Genomic DNA, 26,031 nt, shown 5'->3' with positions numbered 1-26,031 from the left:
TTTATAATCGCATTTCGGTTCTGAATTACATTTCCATTATGCAGGGGAATCATTTTTAAAATATTTTGATGCATTTAAGAGTAAGATCTATTGAATTAAGTTATTTTGTTTAACTGATTATGATTTGCGAGAGTTTTGTAAATGCGACTGTTATTTAAATATATGTATATTCAGAGTAAGATTCTCATTGCTGAGATACACGAACAAGCCTACAATTATCATAATTTGTTTTCAAATTTAATAAAATTAAATTACTATTGATAATATGTCTGATTATTTGGATCCACTCCACAACTGTAACTGACATTTTGATAAAAACATCAACCACCAGAGGGCGGGAAAGGTGCAGAATATACACAGGGTTTTGTTGGTTCAAGTCCAATATATTTTTTAATCAGTCTGTGTGCCTGGAGTGTTGCTAAACTGTGGAGTTGAGTTCAGCAGTGCGTCACAACAACAACTTCAAAGCAAGACAAAACGCCTTAATGTAGGCGAGAAGTTTCGTTAGTCAGAGAGATGTCTGATTACATGGGATCATCAGGTAGGACAATTCTTATTTTCCTATTTAACGACAGTTCTGACGATATAGGAACCTAGCTAGCTGTCAACAACAGATAGCTAGCTAACTTAGCCTTTCAAAGTCCGCTTGATGTTGACAGTATTACCAAAGTACACTTGGCTTACTCTTTGACATTTGATCTCTTGGCAATCTTTAATATTTGAAAGTTAAAATGACTAGCTAGCTTACGTGCTAAGCTAGTTAATGCATTCAACAAAGGTAAACAAAGCAGAAGAATACTGTTCGCTGGCTACGAACATTCCTGACAGTCCATGAAGGCTGCGTATGACAGTATGAGGTCAGACTACATTATGTAACCCACGTTGGTACATCAGTTAATTGGAACTGCTTATGGAAAGAAATCTGTCACTAAACTGTATTTTCATGTTGTTTATCCAGCCAGGGGAAAGGGAGGGAGAAGAGATCCAGATGACGTGGAGAGGGAGAAGGAAGATGGCAGTGAACCCAGAGTGACAGAGCTCAGACTGGTCCTGATCGGAAAGACGGGATCTGGGAAAAGTGCCTCCGGGAACACCATCCTGGGCCGCAGACACTTCCTCTCCGAGCTCAGCGCCAGCTCGGTCACGCAGGTCTGTGAACAAGGCAGTGCAGACCTGACTGATGAGGAAGAGGAGGAGGAGGATGAAGAAGAGGGCCACAGAGTCAGGAGGAAGAGGACAAGAGTGGTGGTCGTAGACATGCCTGGTTTCGGAGACACCCGCCTCGATGATGAGCAGACCCATGCTGAAATAGCAAAATGTGTGGTGCTGACGGCCCCGGGCCCCCACGTGTTCCTGCTGGTGGTCCCTCTGGGACGCTACACTGAGGATGAGAGCCGGGCAGTGAACGAGATGGCCCAGATATTTGGGGAGAGTGCGGTCCGTGATCACACCCTCATCCTGTTCACCCGTGGGGATGACCTAGATGGGAGGCGGATGGAGGAGTATCTGAGGAACACAGCCCCAGTGGCGCTGAAGGCTCTGATAGAGAGGTGTGGGGGCAGGTACCACGTCCTCAACAACAGAGACTCCAGTAACCTAGAGCAGGTCAGAGAGTTGCTGGAGAAGGTGGAGAGTATGGTGGAGAGTAATAATGGAGGTTTCTATACCAACGCTATGTTCATGGAGGCTGAGGCTGCCATCAGGGAGGAGCAGCAGAGGATGATGAGGGAGAGAGGGCAGGGGGAGGGGGAGGAAGGGAAGGGCAGTCAGGTGAGGGATGTGGAGACCAAGGTAGCCAAGAGACGGAAGTGTGATCTGGAGTGGGATGGGGTGAGAGCCGGGGCTGTGGGAGGGACAGGGCTAAGGAGGCGAGACCTGGAGGGAGGAGCTGAGCCGGAGGACGAGAGGAGGGTGGAGAGGTGGACAGAGGAGAGGAAAGGAAGTGCCTGTAGCCTCCTGAGGGAGAGAGGGGAGAGGTGGAGGGAGCAGTTCAGGGCCAGGCGGCGGCAGGGCAGTGACGGGGCCGTGAGCAAGAGGCAGTCTTTCCGCTCTTCTCTGAGCCATTTCAGGAGAGAGGCCGCCCTCTCTGGGAAGGTTCTGGAGAAAGTGAAGATCCTGGTTGCCGCGGGAGCCACCGGGTTGGTCGTGGGGGCGGTGTTCGGGGCGGCCATCCCTCTAGCAGCCGCAGCGGGGGCCGCAGCCATGGGGAACACGGTGGGCTTCGCAGCGGGCCAGCTGGCTGGGATTTCGGTGGCAGGGGGTACGGGAATGGGGAAGGCTGTGGGCGCTATAGTGACAGCAGCTGCTAGCAAAACAGCTGTGGCTCTAGGGGCAGCAACCGGTGGAGTGTTAGGGGGGTCTGTGGGGGCCCTGGCTGGGGCAGAAGCTGCCAGTCCTGGGGAGGCTGCCCTGGATGCCCTGGGTCAGGTCAGCGTGATGGGGGTCACAGCAGTGGGCGTAGCGGCTGGGGTGGGGGGTGCCATGGGGGCTGGAGCTGCCATAGGAGCGGCTCTGGAGGGCGCATCTATCAGCTCTGTGGCTCTGACTGGGGCTGGAACTGCAGCAGGAGTGGCTAATGCTACTGTGGCACAGGGTAGCTTGGCAGTTGCAGGACAGCATGCAGTGGCCACCGGGGGCAGTGTTGCTGCAGGGGCTGTTCAGTGTGCAGGGGTAGCTGTGGCTGATGGGGTGGTTGTTAGTGGGCCGGTTATCCAGGCTGGTGGGGCAGCAGGGCAGAGTATGATGTCAGCCAGTGGGGTTGTTGTGTCTGACGCCTGGGGCAACATGGGGGCGACCGCGCGCATCATGACAGCCGTGGCAGAGATAGGCAAGGCTGCAGCGGGCATCGCCCTGGCAGGGGGGCTGGTGGTGAAAGTGGTGAAGGAGAGGGTCAGGAGCCATACGGGCAGCACAGAAGAAGATTATACAGAGAAGAAGTCCTACGAGATCTACTGGAACAAATAAGGGACAATCTGGACTAAATCTGATCACAGAAGAAAAAATTGTCAACACTCCACTTCAGGACCATGAAGTTTTTCACAGTTTGAATTTGTGGTTGAATAGCACCTTTTCACGGTCACTGATAAAAGCACATGTAGCAAGTTGTTCTTCATTTAGCTGAGACTGGATAGTTGATTTCCTCTATTCAGTGTTAATAAACTGTAGATAAGGGTTCAGTCATCCGCTGTGAAGTATTTACATTGTACGAAGAACATTGTACGAAGAACATTTACCCCAAAAAAACCTGTAGCACTCTTTGTAAGCACACTCTGTAAGCACTCTCTGTAGACTGAACATTTCTCATTTATCTTTATATCCTAAACTGTAGGATTTTTATCTATTTGATGTGGACTTACACCATTTATCCAAACTTTTTGATGTGCACTTACAATATTTGCCTAAGCTTTTGATGTGCACTTACAACATTTTATATGGCTCTTTTTTCGTTGACGATATTAACCAGATCTCCATTCATGCTGTTGCACGCTCTGTAGACTGAACATTTCAGTCATTCTGAACATTTCAAATGTTTCCACCTTGATAATCAAGTTTATATTTTACACCCTTAATATAAAATACTTGACTTCTTCATTTGAATAACAATATTCTAAATCTACAGTGTATTTTTTGTTCATATGCAGTGTTCCACAGGTGTAATAAGCTAATGTTTTGACCAGGTGAAATATTCCAAAACATACACAATAGAAACTATGTACTGTATTGCAACTCAAATGATCAAGTATTCAATCTATAAGCGAGTGAACCAGCTCCAGTGTTTTTATGGGTTGTTGACAAATGTGCCTTTTTCAATGAGATTACAAATAATTGTTATTGGATACAATTGTGAAAAGCATAATAAAATGATTTCTAAAGTTTCAACAATATGGCAGTCTTCTACTTTTTTTTGTTTTACAGATTATATTCTTTTGAGTGTTTGATGCTTGATGTCTGTTGAACTCTGTTTAGAGATTATAACTTTAATTTGTGATTTGTAATCGTTTAGGGGATCATTAAGCATTGCCTTAATGCTAATATAAGACATCAAGTTATGGGTGAGATTGGAGAATATTAGTGGAAACCAGAATACATGAATAATGCAGCGCAGGAAAGAGCTCAGGAAAAAAACTATAATCAAATTGGTCTTATTAAATATTGATGAGCTGGTGTATCTTTTTGGGTGGGCTCTTGTTATTCATTTATCACTGGCTAGACTCGTTTTGCAAATCGGCGGTTTACCATCAGTTTGTGAGCGGGTCATTGGGCGTAAAGCTGCGATGCTCAGATACTTGAAACCGAGTGCAAACTCCTCACAGCCTGGCAAGAAGCAGGCTGTCACCGATTGCAAATCGTGGGCGCCACACGAAAGCTTCTGATCGTTGACGTACTATCAGGCCACAGTAAAGGTGGTAGTTTCATTGGATGATGGTACTGGTCTCATGACAACAACAGACAAGATTTAGCCAATTAGGAGTCGTCCTGCATCACAGGCTCTGTTTGTAAATGACGTAAGGAGTGGAAAACAAGATGGCTACGTCTAAATCGTAAATGAGTTTATCTAAATAGAAATCGGCCTCTCTGAGGCATTTGTGAAGTGTTTTCTTTACTGTGTAGTTTAATTGACTTCTGGATAAGATAACGCAAGTATAGGCGTTGCTAACGCCTCAAACGTCGCTGGACAGCTTGGGTCTTTTCTCCAGCAACCTCCCGGTGACAGCCGGGGACGCGAGGTTCTGAAATCCAGGATGGACAGTGGGGAATACATCTCTACTATGGAAAATATGGATCCGACGTTGGCAGAACTAGGGGACGAATTTACCCTGGGGGACATCGATGGTGAGTAACTTAATACATGTTTGTGTTGATGATAATGTAGTGTATCAGTTTTGTCCACGAAAGTTTGTGTTGTGTTGGCCTATTTTTCCGGCCAGTGCCTCAGGCTTGTGTGTGTTGCGCTGTCGAGAACCCGAGAATGTGTTGTTGTGCATTTCATGTGTCAAAACAATTCCTCTTCACTAGTTCAGACAGTGATATCATTCGCCTCAATAAAGTAGGCTTATGTTTATTTTAAGTGTATGTGTTTTTAATAGTTAAATTATGGTAATTATTGCGCTACACATCCACATTTCAATCTGTTTATCTATGCTCATCCTGAAATTATCAGGTGGGATCAAGAGTCTGTGACACATTTTCTGAATAAACAGTCTCCTTAGTTAAATTCAGTGTCCCTGCTCTTTGCAATCAAGTTTGAATCAATGGAAGTTTCCACACATACTTTAAAGAGGATTCATGCAACAGTTTGGTGTGTGGATGATAAAAAAAACAAGTTCTTCAGGTATGTGTGAGTTGCTCAGCTCATTAGTGAGAGCTGTGTCTTCCACTCCACACGAAGTTCCCCCATGGGAATTATTATGTGTGTATTGTACAGTATAGGCCTACGTTTACTTATTCATCTGATTGATTAGATGTGCCTATTTATGCTCTTCAGACTGGTGAGACTTAGGAAAATCTGCAAAGTTGAATGGCGGAGACCAAAAGCCAAAAGGCATGCCTTAATGGAAAAGGATCTCATATCCATAAATGTGTTTACAACAATGAATTCAAGGGATACAGCAAAGACAGTGGCTGGAAATGTGTTTATTTGGTTTCACTACAAAGCATTCAGTTTCGTACAAATCCAGCACATGCAATGCAGTTTCTGCACCATCCCTTGTGTGAGGAATAGTGGTAGCTGCATCATGTTATGGGTATGTTTGTCACCGGCATGGACTGGGTTGTTTGTCAGGATCAAGAGAAAGTTTTTGCTGAGTTGGTAGTGACAGCCTAATCCAGACAGTGTGCAATAGATTCCTATGCAAACCAGAGACTATAAACAAAAGATATTCATTCAAAGCACATGAACTATTATCCTTGCACTGAGATGGACTCAATTCAACTTGTTGAGTGACTTGTTGATGACATTTTTGAATTGGAGCAAATGTTAAGAGTGTCACAGCAAAGGGTCTGAATACTTATGTACATGAGGTATTTCATTTTTAATAAATTAGCCAAAAAATCTAAACATGTGTTTTTGCTTTGTCTTTATGGGGTATTGTATGTGGATTTATGCAAGAAAAATACATTTAATCCATTTTAAATTGAGTCTATAACACAACAAAATGTGGAAAAAGTGAAGGGGTCCGAATACTTTCCGAAGCCACTGTATATATACACACACACACACATGTTTTTTATATGTTTTGTTTTTTGGAGGGACTGGTCCTCTTCAGTGTGGGTAGGGTCGTCCCGTTTCACCCCGCTTATAAGCTCAGCACGCGGACTCAGTACGGAGATAGCATCGCTGTCCCCTCCTTATCAAAACAGGAGTTTCACCCTTGGCACAGAGTGAAAGGATGGGGCTTTGGGTGCAGAATTGACCGGGCGCAGGTCACCGGATTTCAAGTAGAGAGGAATTTTACTGAATGCTCAGTCACCAATCTGATACGGTGGTGTCATACAATGTGGGATGAATGAAGCACAGTGCAGGAACTGGTAGAGACGCCGAGACTGGGTTATGTAATCCCCCTTTTTAGTTTTGTCAAAAGCGGGATATGCAACCAGTTATTACCCCTTAGATATGAAAGATTCACAGAGAGAAAGACCTAAGCCTCTTCTTCACATCTACGCATTGTATATTCTCTCTATATATCTATGGCCACTCAGTAGTTTCCTATTTCATTTCACACAATGCACATTATTAATTCATGCAGAACCTGCTCCTCCCTAACATATTATTTATATAGTAGAGAAAAGGGAACTAGTTTGTATATATAATTGAAATTGAAGTTCAAAGGCCTAGCCAACATTATTATTTATAGTGAATTAGGTGTGTGTGTGTGTGTGTGTGTGTGTGTGTGTGTGTGTGTGTGTGTGCGTGTGTGCGTGTGTGTGTGTGTGTGTGTGTGTGTGTAGAAGGCCAGCCAGCTACGGGGACATCCAACTAGCACAGCAGATTGCTACCGTATGGCCTGTTTGCCACGAGAGTTTGGTCTAATGCACATGAATTGCCTAATGCAATTACAACTCCACTCGGGCTTTAACTTAACACTATATAGGCTAGCCTATCCTACGTGACCCAATTGAGTGTAAAGTCTTATGGGCTTTACACACAACACTACAGCGTTGTCCCGAACCGTGCTTTGCTGCCTCAGATATTTTCCTCTTGCATTGTCCTTTCCAACACTGTTTCAGCAAATATGGTGGATGAGTAACCAGGCCATCCCAGTAGAGTTCGGCTCAGCTTGGCTCTGTGGTGTTGTGTATAAGGCTTTGGAGGGCCCCCATAAGGACCATGTTTAGTCCTTTCCTCTCTCAAATGTTCTCCCCACTATTCCCCATGCAGTTGCTGCTCTGGTTACGTAACCTATTTTGTCTGCTCTGAGCAGCCTAGGAAACTGTCCCCCTATGACGGTTGTAGCCCTTTGTGTCAGGCTTGTCAGGGGCTTGGGGAGCTATTGTGTTCAGTGTCTCTGAAAGCCAACCCCCTGGGGGAGAGAGCGAGCTAGGAAGTTTGATCAATGAAGTCTCACAAGCAGAAAAAGCCAATAATAAAGCCGTCTAATGTAGACTATTTGCTAAGTGTAAGATATGTCATACAGTGCCTTCGGAAAGTATTCAGACCCCTTCACCTTTTCCTCTTTTTGTTGTGTTATAGACTCAGTTTAAAATGGATTAAATTAAAAGAATTTGCCATCAATCCACACACAATACCCCAGAATGACAACGTGAAAACAGGTTTTTAGAAATGTCAGTAAATGTATTAAAATTTAAATACAGAAATACATCATGTACATAAGTATTCAGACCCTTTGCTATGACACTCTCAAAATTGGCTAAAATGTCATCAACAAATCACTCAATGAGTTGAATTGAGTCCATCTTAATGCAAGGATAATATTTCATGTAATTTTGGAATTAATATCTTTGTTTTTATAGGGTCTCTGATTTGCATAGGAATCAATTACACACTGTGTGGATCAAGTTGTCATTACAAACTGAGCAAATGGAGAAGAACAAAACTGCTCTAGAATGCGACCTTGAGGCCTGGGGAGACTTACAAAAATCTACAAAGCGGAATGGCGGAGAGGAAAAAGTTGATAACATCATCTCAGTCACTCCACAAAATTGGTCTATAACCAAGTGGCCAAAAAGAATCCCTTAATGGGAAATAATCTATTTTATATCCATAATTGTGTTTGCTACAATGAATTCAAGTGATACAGCAAAGAAAATGGCTGGAAATGTGTTAATTTGGTTTTACTACAAAGCATTTGCAGTTTGATGCAAATCCAGCACATGCAATGCAGTTTCCGCACCATCTCTCGTGTGAAGAATAGTGGTAGCTGCATCAAGTTATGGGTATGTTTGTCACTGGCAGGGACTGGGGAATTTGTCAGGATCAAGAGAAAATTATGAAATTTGCGTTGGTAGTGACATCCTAATCTACACAGTGTGTAATTGATTCCTATGCAAATCAGAGACCCTATAAAAGCAAATATATTAATTCAACTTATTGAGTGATTTGTTGATGACATTTTTGCATTTAAGCTAATTTTAAGAGTGTCATAGCAAAGGGTCTGAATACTTATGTCCATGAGGTATTTCTGTATTTCAATTTTAATAAGTGTACTGAAATGATTAATTATAAAAATAATATAGTATCTCGAATGAGCAAATTCTTTCTTCAGTAGTCAAACTGATAGTATTCTGTACAGTTAATTGGAAGATGCATGTAATGTGTCAGTGTCTGTCTGTCCTGGTTCTGCACTGCTCTGCAGCATGTGAGGTCAAGGTACAGGCAGCTCTTCATTGATAGAGGAGTGATGCTTTAACCCTTGCTATCTAGTCATTCCATATACCATAGGACAGCTCTCCCTACGTGGACTTTTAAGTCCTGGGATCCCAAAGTCCTCTTAAGGCAATGCTCTAGGCTAGATGGAGTAGCCTATTGTGTTATAAACTGTTATAGACTAGACGGAGTAGCCTATTGTGTTATAAACTGTTATAGGCTAGACGGAGTAGCCTATTGACTAATCCATAAATCAAATCCATGTAAACAACAGAGAGTTTTACTTTAGTTTGAAACACCCCTTTCAACATGATATCTCTTCTTTTTTTTCTTTTTTTTTGCAAGATAGGTTTGAAACCTAAAGGAGTTCAGGCCTCAATAATGGAATCCTGAACATTTTGAAAGTAGTCTTTTGCATGTGCAACAACTCTTATCTACTGTATGCTCTGTTGTCAGTGTGAAGTCAAGGCATGACCACCTGTAGCTGAACTCAATGCCAACCTCCTTATCTACACACCCTTTTACCTCATTCTCATTGTCTCTAAGGGAATCAGTATTAGATTGTCTTGTGCTTTTTCAAGGCTAGCAGTGGGAAGACTTCCTTATTAGCTCTCACTCTCTTGCCCCTTGACTTTCTGCCAGAACAGTAGCATCAGTTTTTCAGTCAAGGCCACTCCATAAACCTCTCTTAATTCCCTTCTACAGTGACCTTGCCCAGGGCAGTAAATAGCACCGTCACTGATGTGCAGTTAGCTAGGCCTAAGTCTGTGGTCGAGGTCACTTAAAACAGCTCTATTCTCTCAAGGACACTTTCCAACATGTAGTAGATAGATCATAATCTACATCCGGGCATGTTAGTTGTGTGTGGGTTAGTTAAGCAGAGTAGACACTATTATGGGATGGTGGATTGTGATGCAATTGATCCACAGGTGTTTCCACATTCCCCACAGGTTGTGCTCTGTTGGTAGAAGAAGTGACAGCCTCACTGCAACAGTTTAATCAAATATGTCAATGGACATTTAGACTAACCAATAAAGGACAAAACAAAATGAACTGTATTATTTTAATGAAAGTCATTGGCCTTTCACTTTCTTCCAAAATTAGGATAAGATGCATCTTAACTGTTTTACAAACCACTATTTATATAGCTTGTCATAGGATCAGACTCATGAATCCACCTGACTTCCTCTCTCTCTCTCTCGCACACTCAGAGATGCTCCAGTTCGTCAGTAACCAGGTGGGTGACTTGCCCGACCTCTTTGAGGACCATATGGCCTCAGCAGCAGCAGGGACAGCCGCTCGCCAGCCTCCTCAAACACCTCAGACCCCTCAAACCCCCCAGACCACAGCCACCACCACCATCTACCAGAACAGCAACGTGGCCCTCACCCCCACCTCCACGCTGGTCCACCATTCCCTACCCCTCACCCCGCCCCAGACCCCAGTCCAGACTGTGTCCTCTGTCCAGCACCAGGTCCGCACCCCTCCCCTGCTCCAACCGCGGCCCCAGGTAATGCAGGCCATCCAGCCCCAGCCCCAGCACACGCCCCAGCCCACCATCCAGGTCCAGACCCAGGGAATCCAGATGCAGACCCAGAGCTTCCCTGTCCACACCCTGGTTCAGACCCACAACCAGACCCTCCCCATACAGACTCAGGCCCAGACGGTCATGATCACCTCCAATGGAGGCCAGTCCCGCTTCATCCAGAACCCTCTCATCTGCCACCAGAGCCCCACCACGCAGTTCCAAGGTGAGGAATGAGTGGGAATTGATGGATACTTTTTTTTGTAAATGAATGAACTTATACTCGGTGATGGTTTGAACTTCCAAACTTGGTGGGGTTTTTTTGGGGGGGTTTTCTAACTGGTGTTAGTGTAGTAGCTTTTCCCAAGTGTCAGTGCTATGGAGCTGCTTCCAAGTTGTGAATCTTCCCATATAAATATGATGTACCCTCTCCTTCTTTCCACAGTCCTCCAACCACAGATGCAGAGCATCATGACGTCACAACAGGTTCAGCCAATGACCATCCAGCACCAGCGCGTGCTGACACAGAACGGCCAGATCCAGACGTTGTCCACACCCACGGTTCACACAGTGCAGCAGCAAATGCAGCAGGTCCCAGTGAGTACAGCATATCCTGTGGCTACACACACACACACACACACACGTACACACACACGTACACACTCGCTTGTGTCACATATCAAAAAAAGCTCAGTCCAGTGTAAATGTAAAAATTCAGAGGGAATCTGACCCAGTGTCTCTCTCCTCCCAGCTTCTGGTTCACCAGCCTCAGATCCTGAAGACGGACTCTCTAGTTCTGACCACTCTGAAGCCTGACGGGACGCAGGTTCTCTCCACCATGCAGAACCCTACAGGGATACACACCCTGACCACCCCGATTCAGACAACATCTTTACAGGTGCCGGTATGTTTAGAAACCTGTCTTTTACTTTCTCTATTCTCTCTGTTCTGCATCTTCTAAGGTAAACTCTGTGCCTGTATTTAAATAACTTTTAACGTAGACTTTCCATAACATTTTCCATTTCCCACTTAACCCTCATCCCCTTGTGTTACACTGAACATCACAATTGCTTTTGTCTTTTCTACCCATCCCTCACAGACTCTGATGGGCGGTAACATCCTGACCACCATGCCTGTCATGATGGGGAGTGGGGACAAGCTGCCAATCAAGCAGCTGTCATCATGCGCCACCCACTGTGGGGGCGGGGGCAGGGTAACGATGGACCAGGGTCAGGTGATGATGGGTCCGGGGGGGCCTCTGAAGGAGGGCGAGCGGAGGACCACCCACAACATCATTGAGAAGAGATACCGCTCGTCCATCAACGATAAGATCCTGGAGCTACGAGACCTGGTCATGGGTGGTGACGCCAAGGTCAGTCGCCTACACAACTCCCTTCAGTCATTTTTACTGACTTCTCAGGCATTTGTTGACTTTTTATTTGTGGTTATTTTACTTGTATTTGTCCAGGTTAGTTTTATTGAGATAACCGTTGTTTTTCAAGAAAGACCTGGTCCACAACAGCAGCAGGTCCGAGTTGGATTGGATCTTAGATGTACTTGATGCAGTTTATAATTGCTTTGTGCCTCCACTGGCTAGTGGTCTGAGGATATTACATAATTAAGTAATGTATTGTACAGACGAGCACTTATGACAGTGATCACACAGTGATGTTATCACTGTCAATAATCCTTCCCTCGCACTCTCAATTGTTCCCTCGCTAACTTGTTGTGACCATATCTCAAGTGTAGCCAATTCAGTCTCCTCATTGGCTATGTTTTCAAATTTCCTGAGAGAAAAGAAAGCAGCCATTGTAGACTAGATCTGTGTGTCCTTGCAAATGTACTTTCGATCCTGGAGACGTGCATCACACATTGCCTTTGTGTTTGTTCACAGATGCACAAGTCAGGTGTGCTGAGGAAAGCCATTGACTACATCAAGTACCTGCAGCAGGTCAACAACAAACTACGACAGGAGAACATGGCCCTCAAGATGGGCAACCAGAAGAACAGTACGTCCTCCTGTCATAGATGTCATAGTGTGTGTGTGTGTGTGTGTGTGTGTGTGTGTGTGTGTGTGTGTGTGTGTGTGTGTGTGTGTGTGTGTGTGTGTGTGGGTGTGTGTGTGTGTGTGTGTGTGTGGGTGTGTGTGTGTGCGCGTGTGTGTGTAAACTACAGTCTGTTGTGATGGGAAGAGTTCTATATGAGGATGAGAATGTGTCTAACATTCTTTCTTTGTTTCTTTCTTTCTCTCTCTCTCTTTCTCATCCTCTCTTTCTCTCTCTCTTAGAGTCAATCATCTTAACTGAGGAAGTGGAGATGAAGCCAGAAGTGGTGATGATGTCACCTCCAGCCTCAGAGTCCGGCTCTGGATCTCCCCACCAGGACTTCTCTCCCTACTGCATCGACTCAGAGCCTGGAAGCCCTTTACTGGACCACGATCAGGTAATACACACAAAAACACAGGGCAGGTATAGTACACACACACACACATATATACATACTCAGGGACTATAGTTCATTCATTCCCTCTCTTGCCTTTTCTCTCTTAGGTGAAGAGTGAGCCTAACTCGCCCTCCTCCGTGGGAGTGATGGATCGCTCTCGTCTTCTCCTCTGTGCACTGACCTTCTTCTGCCTCTCCCTCAACCCCCTGCCCTCCCTCCTGGGCTCTGAGGCTCAGGGGAGCCCCGGCCTGGGCACCGGACACGGACCTTCCAGAACCCTGGTCTGGTTCCCCAGTCAGACCCAGAACTTTGGTGAGCCCCTTTATTTACAAATGCGTACCGTACTTTCTGGTTGTTTGGAAGATATATTGCTGATATCGTTAGCTTTTGCTATCTCTCACAAAATGTCTGTCTCATCAATATCTGTCTCATTGAGACTAATCTGGATAAGTAAAGGTACAGTAGATTAGAATGTTTTAGAATCCATAATATATTTACTCTGTCTCCCACTCTTCTCCCCCCAGCGTCGTGGCTGTGGTGCCTGTTGCCGTGGGTGACGGTGTGGGTGTTCAGTGGTGTGGGTGCGGTGTGGGGCTGTGTGAGGGTGCTTCACCTCTGGGAACCTGTCACCCCCCTCCACTCGCCCAAATCTGTCTCCTTCTGGAGGCACCGGAAACAAGCAGACCTGCATCTCAACAGGGTGAGTTTGCATACCTCATGTATTTCACCTGTCTTACCTGTCTTACCTGTCTTCGTTGCCTCTTCTCTTCTGCCTAGTTTTGGTCCGTCTCTTTCTCTCAATCGTTGCTTTGTGCTTTAGAGGTAGACTCTGGGATAGGATGTCATTTGCAGAAATCAGCGAGGCGACACTGCCAGAGACTTTCAAAAACGGAGATGCAGTAGACTGCAGAATAGAGCAAGTTGCGACAGAGCCCACGTGTCAAAAGCTTTGTTGCGAAGTTGCGAGCGTCTCCGGTAGAATTCAGATATGTTTAGTTCTCATCCAGACAGCTGTGTTACTTTAGGCTAGTTTTCTGAGAAAGGGAACCACAAAAGAAGAAACCGAGGGACATGGAAGGAAAGAAAGTGAAGGGCAGTGAAATGAGTGGACGCTCTCGTTCGCTCTCATTCACTGCAACATGGGCGTGGTTTCATATCCCTTAGCCTACCTTTTGTTTGTTGATTTAGTTTTCTTGCTCAGAGATTCTCTGATATAATTCTCTTGATATTGGTGCCCCCTGTAGGACACTCCCTTTCTCTCTAGATGTTTTAATGCTATGCTACCCCCCCCCCCCCCCCCCCCCCCCCCTGTCCTGTAGGGTGACTATACAGCAGCAATGGCCAGTCTGGAGACCTGCCTGTCGGTCTTGACCAGAGCCCTGCCCACCACCGGGTTGGACCTCGTCTGCTCCCTCTCCTGGAACCTGATTCGTTTCATCCTCCATCGGCCCACCCCCCTGGGCTGGCTGGTTCGCCAGGTTGGTGGGAAGCACGAGGGGGAGGAGTCTAAGACCAGCGCCCGGGACGCAGCTCTGGTCTACCATAGGCTGAGCCAGTTGCAGCTCACAGGTGACTACACTGACTGATTGAGTTATTTACTGTCTCAGTTGTTATGATGAGAAGCAAGGTACTGGTCCAAGTTCGGTTTTCCTGTCCTCCCAGGTTTCCTGTGTCTCACTGGCTAGTTAGTGAAACTATTCTCAGATACTTTTTCACTGTGTTACTTATATTATCACTTCAGCACTCCCTAGTCCACCAACAGGTGTGTGTGTGTGTGTGTGTGTGCGTGTGCAGGGAAGCTGCCCCAGCGCCGTGGCCTGTGGTCCCTGTCTCTGTCTCTCAGTGCCGTCAACCTCAGCGAGAGTGCCCAGGGCAAGATGGCCGCCGCACAGCTGGCCCAGATCTACGTCACTGCGGCAACAGCCCTGCGCACCGTACTGGGCCACCATCTCTCCTTCCTGCCTGTGAGTGTCTCAGGGCACATCCATCCTTCCTCTCTTCCTCCATTACTCCCCCCTTCACATCCCTCTCTCACTACGAGTTCGAGAGGACAATCGCTTATGTGAAGGACTATAAAACGTTTCTAGGAGAATGATTTAATTGCGGACAGGGTATACTTTTCCCTCTGTGGTACTGTCATCTCACGCGTCTTCCCTCTTCTCATGCATCTCCCAGGGTTACCTGTTGAGCTGTGCTGAGAGCGTGGCCAGCCAATCAGAGTCCAAGCCCATCCCTGACTGTCTGCGCTGGCTCTTCACCCCATTGGGCAGGCAGTTCTTCCTCGGCTGTGATTGGTCTGTGAAGTCTGAGAGCAGAGAGGGCGTGTACACTTCTCAGAGAGATCCAGGTACGCACAACAACGTCAGGACGGAGCTGATACTTTACAAATAGTCCCTCTAGCAACAATTCAGTCTTTTTTTTAATCAGTTTAGGAATCATTCTCATTCCTTTGAAATCTTATTTGTCACTGATTGTTGTCTCTTTTTGTCATATAATCCATATTCACAGAAACTGTTTTTAAAAGACTCTCTGTCCTTCACTAGCTGACCCTATCGCCCAGCTTCATCGCTGTTTCTGTGAGAAGCTGCTTGAGAGGGCTGTGCACTCCCTCATCCAGCCCCAGAATGACACAGAGGCAGGCAAACGCAAGGACGGCTCAGGGTAAGGCTGGGGTCCTTACAGTGCCTGATAAGAGTTCTGTGACTGCTGTTATCATGTTGTCATGGTTTGGCTTTGACAAATTGCTTATGTGCTCTATTTCTCTCTCTCTCTCTCTCTCTCTTTCTCAGGGAGTTCTCCAGTGCCCTGGAGTTTCTCCAGCTGTTGAACAGCTGTACGGAGGAGTCTCCCTCCCCCTCTCCTCCCTTCCCAGCCCTGCCCAGTCACACCACTATGGCAGGTAGCTACGACACACACACACACCCCTGCGCTGTACACGTCACTCTGAACAACACCAGGATCTCACTGTCTGTGTGATTCATATTGAGATCTCTCTTATCTTCACTTCCGTCACTGACGTTTGTTTGACTTCCGATGAAGTTAATTTCCGACCTTAAGAAGTTAATCATCATCCGAGTTAAAACATGTTCTGAATGTCTCATTAATTTCCCATTCAGTCCTAAGTCATATCCTAGAACACTGAGCAATTGATTTCCAACTTTTACCAACTCGTTCAATTCAGCTTGTCTTATATCATTGATTAGTGCGAATAAATGACTTATAAATGTAGAAAATATGTAAGCTAATCTCTCTGAAGAGCCACAGTGGGTTAGTGGCAGGTCCCATCGTCTTTACTTCATAACCCCAAACGCAAACTAACTATTTTCCTCCAAGAGAAAGCTCATAATGTCCTAATCTCTGTTCTGCGTAGTGGCAGACCCAGTGAGTCGCTGGTGGGCGTTGGTCCTGAAGGCTGCTGTCCATTGGCTGCAGGGCGATGACATGGCTGTGAGGTCACTGCTGGCGGAGGCAGAGCGCATGCCCAGAGCTCTACACACACTCGAGTAAGCATTGTGTGTCTTTCTGTGTATTGTCTGTGCATGTACAATGTGGGCGGGCAGGCGGACGATAAAGTCTTCCCCTGGCTGTATCTCACAGTGCACATAAACCTGGCCTCAGTGGGAGTGAAATATTCTGAGTAAAGTTTTTGGTCATTTTTAGTAATTGATTTCAGTGAATCATAAGACTGCGAGTTGTGGCTCAGAATCAGAAAGGTGTGGTGCACAAGCACTGGGGGGGGAGGCGTGGTGGGAGATGATTGTGTTGTAGAATAAGCCGATTAAGCCAATAACTGTGAGACAGGCAGGTTCTTCCGGTCCTTGTATTGTAAACAAAGGTCTGGTGTCTAAGTGTCTCGGGATGAGATTAGGCAGGCGGTGACTGTAAACTGTAATGTAAACATGTTATCCCTATGTGTGTGTGCGTGCTACTGTCTGTGTGTGAGTGTGAGTGTGAGTGTGAGTGTGAGTGTGAGTGTGAGTGTGTGAGTGTGAGTGTGAGTGTGAGTGTGAGTGTGAGTGTGAGTGTGAGTGTGAGTGTGTGTGTCTGTGTCTGTGTCTGTGTGGGCATATACAGAGTAGACAGTGAGTCAGTGTTTTAAAACCCCTGTTGTCTTCCAGTCACCCTCTGCCCAAGGCGGTGCTGCTGCTGTGTAAGGCGGTCCAGATGAGCCTGTCTCCTCTGAAGGGGGAGGGGGCTGTAGCCTGCCTGTCTCCTCTGAAGGGGGAGGGGGCTGTAGCCTGCCTGTCTCACTGTGACCGGGCCAGCAGCTACCTCCGCACCAGCATCTCCGTCCCCCTCGCCCAGTCTGGCAACTGGCTCAACAAGGTACTGTAACCGTACACACCCAACATAGGGGCGCTTGACAGGGCACTGCCTGGGAACACACACTCCGAGAAGGTTATTTGAATCGGCATATCGAAGTACTCACATGCACAGAGATGGTTTTAACGGAACAAAGTTGATTTTATTTAAGATTTCCTGTGGATATGCACAAACACACTTGAGAGAACTCAAGCTTCAACAGACAAATGCTGTATAGTGTGACATGGATGCTCAGTCAGGCTGACATACTGTGGTTGTTGTAGCAGGGGCTGTGGGTGTGGGTGTGGGTGGTAGGGGGTGGCTGTGGTGCATTGTAGTTGCATTGCATGATCCTGAAGCCCAGTGCAATGTGTCTGCAGTGCAATACAGAGGCCTCCCGAATCTGCAACACACCCCACCACTCACCCCCCCCAGAACACAGAACTGTACCGTGCACTCAACATCACAGCCTGGACAAGACACACACACACACACACTATACAAGTAACTGTGCATTATGTTCTATATGTTCTATGTTCTATAATGTCTCCACATTAGTTATCTCTGTAGCTAATATTACTATAAGTGTCGTAGGCATAGCAACGTCCCGCCCACTAAAGGGCTTTGTAAGATGTACGAGCCGTAGTTAATCAAAGCGTTGCTGTTATAGCAGGTGATCTACTTGTTTCCTATGGCATCATTTGTACACTGCAACGGTTGAAGTTTGTTGGAAGTGTGCAAATTGCTTTTGAATTTAAAAATGTGGGTTCCATCATTAGCCTTACCATTGTCTCTCTGGTACACCAAGGGGGTGGAGCTTCTTGTCTGTGACCTCTTGCTGACCCTGAGGACCAGTCTATGGCAGAGAGCAGGAAGCAGCAATGGCGAGTCAGGCCCTGCCCCCGGCTCCCAATTGGCCGGATTCCAGAGGGACCTGAGCGCATTGCGAAGGCTTGGCCAATGTTACAGACAGGCCCAACACAAGGTGAGTCGTCCCTCTTCCAGAAAGCAGCTTTTCAGCAGTACACTTAATGAAGGCGACTCATGAAGCTGCTTGTCTGTACTGTACCAGAATGTCTCATCTTGCCCATCAACTGCTGCAATCAGATTAGCCCTTTGGTAATCAGTAAAGTACAGTCTGATCTAATCTTCTACTAGTGATGAGATTTAGTGAATGTATCCAGTACATCTGATGTGGTGAATTGTGACAACTGGTCGTGGATATGATGTTTTGTTGTCATTTTGACTGTGATACTGTACATCAGTTACAGTTAATTTATGTAGTGTATTCATGTGTCTATTATCTCCCTCCCTCCCTCCCCAGGTGTTCCTACATGAGACCACAGTGAGGCTGATGGCTGGGGCCAGTCCCACCCGCACCCACCAGCTGCTGGAGCACAGCCTCCGACGCAGGAGCAACAACCCTGGATACACAGCCGGTAAAGACACACACACACACACACACACACAGAAATGCTCTCACACACACAAACACTCACACACACACACACACACACACACACAGAAATGCTCTCTCACACACACACACACACACACACACAAATGCTCTCACACCAAATGTATTTGTTGTAAGTCGCTTTGGATAAAGGCGTCTGCTAAATGCCATAAATGTAAAAATGTAATGTAATCATGTTATGGTTATTGCTTACATTTTTCCTCTCTGTAGCAAATGTACTGATCCCCAAAAATATCTCTTTATTCCCTTCCACCTCCCTAAACAATCCAATGCTTCCCCCTCTCCCCTCCTCCTCTTCCTCCTCCTCCCCCCTCCTGCCAGCAGAGGGTGACTGTGTCCTGGGCGAGCGGGAGCGTGCCCATGCAATCCTGCTAGCGTGCCGTCACCTGCCCCTCCCTCTGCTGACCCCACCCGGGCACCGCGCCCACCTGCTAGCCGAGGCCAAGCGCACCCTGGAGCGCGTGGGCGACCGGCGCTCCTTACAGGACTGTCAGCAGATCCTGCTCCGCCTCAGCGGGGGAACCACCATCGCTGCCTCCTGATTAGCCCTGCTCACTCACTCCCTACACACACACACACACACTGGTGATCTACTCACTCAGAATACTGATCTGTGTGTGATCAGTTACCAATCATGATACACATACATTTTTACATCAGGCTACACATACAGATCTCAGATCAGTCACCCAGCTCCGTACACTTAGCACACCATTTTCACACGACGCCCAATGGGCAACTGAACAAATATTGATATATCATCGACCACGCTAATTATTTTACAGTAAAGAGTAAACTCACATTGTTATGTTCATATCAGACATACTGCACAGGACAAACTAAAGGGACCTTTTATCGTCTCACTGCTAAACTGCAACATTCATAGACTGATATTCGCATTCAGACGGTGGCATATTCACACACACACACACACACACCTGTCACACACACACAACACCCCCATATATCCACGCAGATGGACTTTGTGCATAATAATGCTCAAACACTGGACTTGCTATACGCGCTCTCGCATGCTCACTGGAATGATGCTAACACTGCTACAGCCCCAAAAGGGAATATAGGGACCAAACAAGATGGCTGCCATTTGGTTCTTCTCCCCCCCCCCATCCACTTTATTTAATTAGCCAACAGCTGTTTTGAAATGTACCCCCTTTACAATAAGCAGAAATATTGGATATTGAGAAATGGACCCCTCCCCCCCCCCCCCCCCCCGTGAACTCAACAAGAATGGTCTGATCAAGTCAGTCAGGTATGACTGAGAGACTGTGTTTGTAGTAACACAACATTTACTCAAAGGAGTAAATGTTGGTAGGCTGTATAAGCACTGGCAACACGGAGAATGCTACATGCTAAAAGTGTCAAGTACACCCAGTCATCATATTAAAATGCATATGTTTTTGACAAACATAGAGACATACTGCGGCTTACAAAAAGGGCTTCAGTGTATTCAAGCTTTGACAGTCACCCTCCCCAGCCTCTACTGCACGATGCAGATTAGCTTGCTTCTCGCAGTACAGTGCTGAGTCGTGTCTATCAGGGGAGGCTGGTGGAGGTAGAAATCGGAGGATGGGCTCATTTTCAATGCATGGAATGGAATGAGGAATGGTATCCAACACGTGTTACAATGAGCCTGTCCTCTGATTTGTTCCTCCACCAGCCTCCACTGGTATCTATTTATATCTACCTCATTGACTGTACAATGACAGAGTGCTGTAGCGAGCAATATAGTACCACATCAATTGGCAAGATGACAGTTATCAGTGGCGCACTTAGTACAGTGTCACATTCATTACTGTCCCCAGAGCAGCTTTATTTTTAGACTTGGCAGCACAGTGCAATACTAATGGGGCTAGCTAAATGCTATTTATTTTCAAACCAGGAAAAGATTCAAACTAATGGGATTGGAGAGTCACCGTAACTTAAAAGTTCCACACACACACACACACACACACACACACACACACACACACACACACAGAGTCAGTCCCATACATGGTACCACAGTCATGTGATTGTGATTGTATATAAGTTGTACATAGCCAGGTAGAGACAGCAGTCTTAAACAGAGTAAAGCAGGATGTTCTTACCTATGCGAGAGAGAGAGAGAGAGAAACAAACAACATGCAACGGGTTAGAAAGGAAACACCATAACATCTCAAATGGGGGGGGGGGCGGTTCTGGTTCTGGTTCTGGTTCTGGTTCTGGTTCGATCATGTGTACTTGCCAGGGGCCAGAGGTAGCGGGCTGGAACAGTTCAGTCATACGGGAGCTTAGCTGATCTAGGCTGCACCCTGTGTTGTTGGAGTGAAGTAGACACAAAGAGCCATACCAGATTAGGCCATAGTGATCCATTCGTAGATAGGTGTTCCAGCGAAGTATACAACACACAGTATATAAGTATACTATATATAGTATGGTAGATGGTGGAAAGCTCTCGAGCATAATGGCCTTGATGTAGTTAAATCATAATTTTATTATGTTTTGTTTTTTTGTGTCAGCTATCATTGTGGAATCTCAGTCCAATTGCTTTTTAATTATGTTGTCTGTTGGCTAGGTGTGTGTCTGTCACATTTTGTCATTCCTGTAATCTATATGTTCTGATTTTCTTATTTAATGGCTGTTCTATTATTATTATTATTATTATTATTATTATTATTATTATAAATGCTCAGTTTTTTGGAGAGCGATGTTGTTTCAATATCATTGTTTTATATTTGCTAGGCAACCTAGGGACATGAACTGTTGGAGAGAACCAGGGGACTTTTTTTATTAGGATTAAATAATTGTATATTTTATGCATAAAGTAGAGTTGTCCATACAACAAATTAGCATGCCAGTTTAAGGATATTCTTTGGCACTTTTTAGTCTTGTTGATATGGACTCAGTCAAACACAAATATGCCCATATACTTTATGCAGGCACAATTTTTTTAGGAAAGACCCTTTTGGAAAGACCTATGTCTTCCACTACAAAGCAGCCATAATCATCAACAAGGTTAACAATGTAAATGATCCAGTAGCACTATGTCCTCAGTTACTACAACTTTAATTCATCACTGGTGAGTGTACTAGTAAGTGCCCCCCAACCAACTATCTGGAACGATTGCTTTTATGATGTTACAAAATGTATTTTTTCCCTTCTGTGTTTTGTTGTGTCTGGATTTCTATGTTAATTTTGAGTTTGTTTTGTAATAAAAAAAACAGATGACAGTCGACAGAAAACATGACTTTGTCTGAGTCTTTCTTTATGTAACTGTAAATCTGTGTCTATCACTGAATTGCTGCTTTGAACATACTTTGTTCAGAAGATGTTGGCCTACTTATCAGCTCTGTATTTGGCATGACCCAATAAGATATAATGGCCCTTTCTCATTTGTTAGAAACTTGATTCCTCGCATCCTCATCCCAGTCCTCCACTCCTTCCTTCACAAAAAGCAATGGAGAATATCTGAGGGGAGAAACCTAGATCTTCTCCTCCAATGTGCTTTGAATAGGAAGAGAGTGGAGGACGGAGGAAAAGATGTAAGGAATTGAGTTTCTAACAATTGAGGAAGGACCAAAGTTGATGTCAGCAAGTGTTCCACACTTAAAGACTCCTTTGTTGTGTCTCATTTCTCCAACCTTTCCCTGAAGTATGCACTTGTGCACTCACATGGATATAAGTAAGTAACCAGAAGTGTATGTATAAGGTTGGTCTAAGCATGGGCTCCAACAGTAATCCATTCCCATTTAAATCCATATGAGGGAATGCATACTTCAAGGAAATGGTGGAGAAATGGGACGCAGAATTTGTCATCCTGATTTCCAATCTGCCTTGTACTTACACCCCCCCCCCCCTCCTCCTCCTCATCTCTCCTTTTTCCTGCTCCAGCTCCCCTCCCTGAATCTTTTCTCTCTGAATAGTGGTGTCTTGCAGCCACTCCCCACAGCAGAAAGGAACTATTGTGAGTCCAGACTGGCTGTCTTTCTGTTTTAATCCATAGGAATTCCCCAGGGGACAGTGGCTTGTGTTTGTTCAACTACCTGATGTTTCCTAAAGTTGTGGAACATTGTCTGTAATTGAAACATTCTCACCAAAATAAAATGTTCTCCACACCTTTATCATATTAAGCTTAGACTGCTTTAAGATATATGGTTCTCTCTCCATCTGAGAGAGACAATGCTTCAAAGGTGTTTGTTTTTTTTTGTCTGGAGATTTTTGCTCTCTATTGAAGTATACTGTGTGATTTCAAGTACATCAAGTCACTGGCATTTCTCAAATCAAATTTTATTTGTCACGTACATCCCATACAGCCATAATTGACATAGTGAAATGCTTTGCTATCACTTGTTTTTGTTCCCTCAGTCAGTGTGAAGCTCATTAGAACATACACTACTGCTAATAACATGTCATGACCAACATGACATAACAGTTCTGGCTGCTTTTGGAGAGAGTCACATTTTCGGGGAATGTCACGTGCTTGCGACCTTTCTCTCTTTTCTAGCCGGACGGAGTTGAGTGACGCACTCGAAGCAGGAAGTTTGGGGATCAACAAGCTTGGCTGCTAAAATAAGCACACGTGTTTGCTGAATAGCAAGATGAAAAAGCAATTTCAGAATGCGAAGCCGGGGAAAGGCAGACCTGGGTCTAAGAGAGAGCCTAAGCGGGTCATCATGTTCGACGACGCAGTACGAGAGTAAGTTTGTCCACACATAGCCACCAAATAATATAGCTAGCTACTGTAGCTAGCTAATGATGTCAGCCTTCCAGGTCAACAAGTCAACACATCACAACTGAGTTCTCATTCAACAATCTGGTTTTGGCAAAATGTTCATGGTTATTATGAAATACTGCGAATCATCAGCGACATTGCACAACTTTTGTCTTCTTTTAATACGTCTGTTAGCTAATGCAGTTGATACTGTGATAAATGTCCCAGACTACAACTTGTGACTTAGCTACTAGCTGCTGTATGATGAGTTTACTGACTAAGTTCTCCGTCCTCTCATGCTGCCTCTCTCAGGGAATATTTGACAGGGTTCCACAAGAGGAAGCTGGAGAGGCGGAAAGCAGCCGTGGTGGAGATCAAAAACAAAATAAAGGACGAGCAGAAAAGAGTCAGAGAGGAGGTAAAGAACCACGACATGAAGAATACGCATGAGAGGATTTCCCATGTCATTATTTAATACTGCGTGACTATGACGACAGGTAGAGAAAGGTATGGATGCGGAGAGAATTCTAAATCTATGTGGACCCTGGACAGAAGGGGGCACTAATCACGTGTTTCTGTCGTTCCAGAGACACAAAGAGTACATGAGGTTGCTGGAGGAGAGGAGAGAAGCTCTTGGTGAGTGATGAAGGTCGAGGGGAAAGACACCAAGGGTTGATGCTCAGTAATGACTGGCAATGGCTAAAATGTACCGGTGTAGAGCAGGGGAGGCTGGTGGATGTAGAAAATCGGAGGACGGGCTAATTGTAATGAATGGAGTGGGGAATGATATCAATGGAATCACACCATTCCTCATTCCATTCCATGCATCACAATGAGCTCATCCTCCCATTTCTACCTCCACCAGCCTCCCCTGGTGTAGAGCCAGCTGGCTCAAAGAGAAGATGTACTTTGCAGATTAATGCAGACTTGATAGAATTTCATGGCTGCCTTTCACATATCAATGAGTTGTATTACCCAGATGGAATTTTTCAAAGAGAATCCAATCTATTCCATCTGCTTTTGATGACAGATGAAGAAGAGGAGGAGGAGGAGGAAGATGAATTGGAGGATGCAATAACTGCCACAACAGAGTCCGTACAGTACGATCACCCCAACCACACTGTCACAGTGACAACCATCAGTGACCTGGACCTCTCGGGGTGCGGCATCCATGGGCCAGCAACCAATCAGGTAAAGAAGGCTTTTGCTTAATCTCCTACTCGGATACTGGTGTAGATATAGCCTAAACATATGGGTGGATATGCAATTGATTGTGTCTCTGAAGGATATTTTCGTTCTCCTCCTGTGAAGGTTGCTGGAGACAACGCAAATGAGGAGGGGGAGACTGAAGCGGGGAACATGAGTTCGATGCCCAAGAAATCTTTTCAACCCATCCTCAATAAAAAGTATGTTTCTTTGATATCATCCTGTCAATATCAATTTGTACTCTGCCATGATTGACATCTTAATGACTATAATAAACTAGTTTATCGGGTTGTATCTATCAACATATGCCCCGTCCTGTTATCATTCTGTATCCAGCCCTGGTGTCTAATGTCACCAGAGTCATCTTATGCGCATGATGGTGTTGGCTAATTCTCACCAACCTGCTGCCTCCTGGCTGTCCCCGTCTGCTTGCTGTGCTGTATTCCTCTCTCTCTCTCTCACACTGGGCTGTTACCCCCTCTATTTAGGATCTGCTCCCTGAACGCCTCGCTCCACTCTAACACCAAGCAGGGGAAGAGGATAGGGAAGGCAGGCAAAGGAAAACTAGGCCGGATGCCAGACCAGAAGCCAGCCAGAGGTGGCACAGACAGGAAGAACAGGCTCGGGAGGACCAGCAAGAAGCAGAGACGCAAGCAGACTGGGAAGAGGATACACCATCAGGACTGAGAGAGAAAGAGAGGGAGGGGGAAAAGGGAGATTTCCAATGTGAAGCCTTCTTGTTTGGTCAGGATCCTAAGCAGCCATGATGGACTTGGATATCTGAATGGTGCTTTTTCTTATGTGTTGGCTCATCCATGGAGAGAAGAAGTCGCTCACTAGACAAACTGCCCTCTCCATTGTCATTGAGAGACAGTGTCTACTCAGTGCAGAACAGCCCTTCCACACATTGCTGTCACCAAATCAACATGATCTCTGTTGCAGTCTCTACTTCTTTGTACATTGTTTGCTCGTATATCCATTTTGTTGTAATATTGTATTTCATACAGTGTAAATTCACTGAGCTTTGATTAAAAAAAGATTTAAAAAAAAAAAAAAAACATGTGCTAATGAATTACTTTCAAATTTAGTCACATATTTATATGAACACAGTCAACTGTGTCTCCATGTCTCTGTGAATCCCTCTACTTCTATACTCTATTGTTTGATAGGAAACCCAACTCCCCAGTCAACATCCTCTCCTGAGCATCAGAGGATGGGTCTCTGTGTCTAAACAGTATATTTATCAACACATACCTTCACATCAGGAGTACTGTTCTGTATTGGGCTGTTTTCATACCTATATTACACCCTTGTTTGTTGGATTAGTTTCAAGAAATGTTGCATAATCAAGTGGTTTAATGTATGTTAATAATCCCATACCTCATTGGTGTTCATTTATTTAAGTTCACCTGAGCCAACGCGTGCCATCTGTCACAAGCCTGAGTGTTTGATTTCGCTTTCTAAAGCCCATGATATTTAATACAACCCTCAATAGAGGAACTGTCATGCCACCGACACCATACTGGCTCAAGATCTGTGTCATC

The 26,031-nt window shown here is 45.4% G+C and overlaps 3 protein-coding genes across 6 annotated transcripts; all 3 read left to right on the top strand.

Moving 5' to 3' along the window:
• The first annotated feature begins 403 nt into the window (after positions 1 to 403).
• On the top strand, positions 404 to 3,882 carry LOC310809649 (uncharacterized protein). The gene is made up of 2 exons (XM_083677025.1): positions 404 to 541; positions 959 to 3,882. The coding sequence occupies exons 1-2, from the start codon at positions 517 to 519 to the stop codon at positions 2,962 to 2,964; spliced, it is 2,031 nt and encodes a 676-aa protein (XP_083533151.1). The 5' UTR covers positions 404 to 516; the 3' UTR covers positions 2,965 to 3,882.
• A 645-nt stretch (positions 3,883 to 4,527) lies between these two features.
• srebf2 (sterol regulatory element binding transcription factor 2) lies at positions 4,528 to 21,793 on the top strand. Of its 4 annotated transcripts, none has more exons than XM_083677842.1 (19): positions 4,528 to 4,833; positions 10,036 to 10,575; positions 10,795 to 10,946; positions 11,101 to 11,247; positions 11,449 to 11,721; positions 12,244 to 12,358; positions 12,637 to 12,791; positions 12,899 to 13,103; positions 13,316 to 13,491; positions 14,111 to 14,360; positions 14,586 to 14,755; positions 14,967 to 15,138; positions 15,335 to 15,452; positions 15,581 to 15,690; positions 16,162 to 16,294; positions 16,910 to 17,117; positions 17,902 to 18,078; positions 18,418 to 18,532; positions 18,895 to 21,793. In XM_083677842.1, exons 1-19 carry the CDS (start codon positions 4,743 to 4,745, stop codon positions 19,110 to 19,112), a joined length of 3,525 nt encoding a protein of 1,174 aa, XP_083533968.1. In that variant the 5' UTR covers positions 4,528 to 4,742; the 3' UTR covers positions 19,113 to 21,793. The 4 variants fall into 4 exon arrangements, with proteins under 4 accessions (XP_083533968.1, XP_083533967.1, XP_083533966.1 ...); XM_083677841.1 differs by having other exon boundaries at positions 18,892 to 21,793; XM_083677840.1 differs by having other exon boundaries at positions 11,101 to 11,253.
• A 1,312-nt stretch (positions 21,794 to 23,105) lies between these two features.
• nol12 (nucleolar protein 12) lies at positions 23,106 to 25,526 on the top strand. Its single transcript, XM_083677929.1, has 6 exons — positions 23,106 to 23,266; positions 23,594 to 23,699; positions 23,869 to 23,917; positions 24,312 to 24,472; positions 24,593 to 24,687; positions 24,976 to 25,526. The coding sequence occupies exons 1-6, from the start codon at positions 23,169 to 23,171 to the stop codon at positions 25,172 to 25,174; spliced, it is 708 nt and encodes a 235-aa protein (XP_083534055.1). The 5' UTR covers positions 23,106 to 23,168; the 3' UTR covers positions 25,175 to 25,526.
• Positions 25,527 to 26,031: the final 505 nt, after the last annotated feature.

Source organism: Argentina silus, assembly GCF_951799395.1.
Source record: "Argentina silus genome assembly, chromosome: 9".
Classification (NCBI taxonomy): domain Eukaryota; kingdom Metazoa; phylum Chordata; class Actinopteri; order Argentiniformes; family Argentinidae; genus Argentina; species Argentina silus.
Note: the sequence above shows the minus strand (reverse complement) of the source record. Positions and strands in the feature narration are given on the sequence as shown.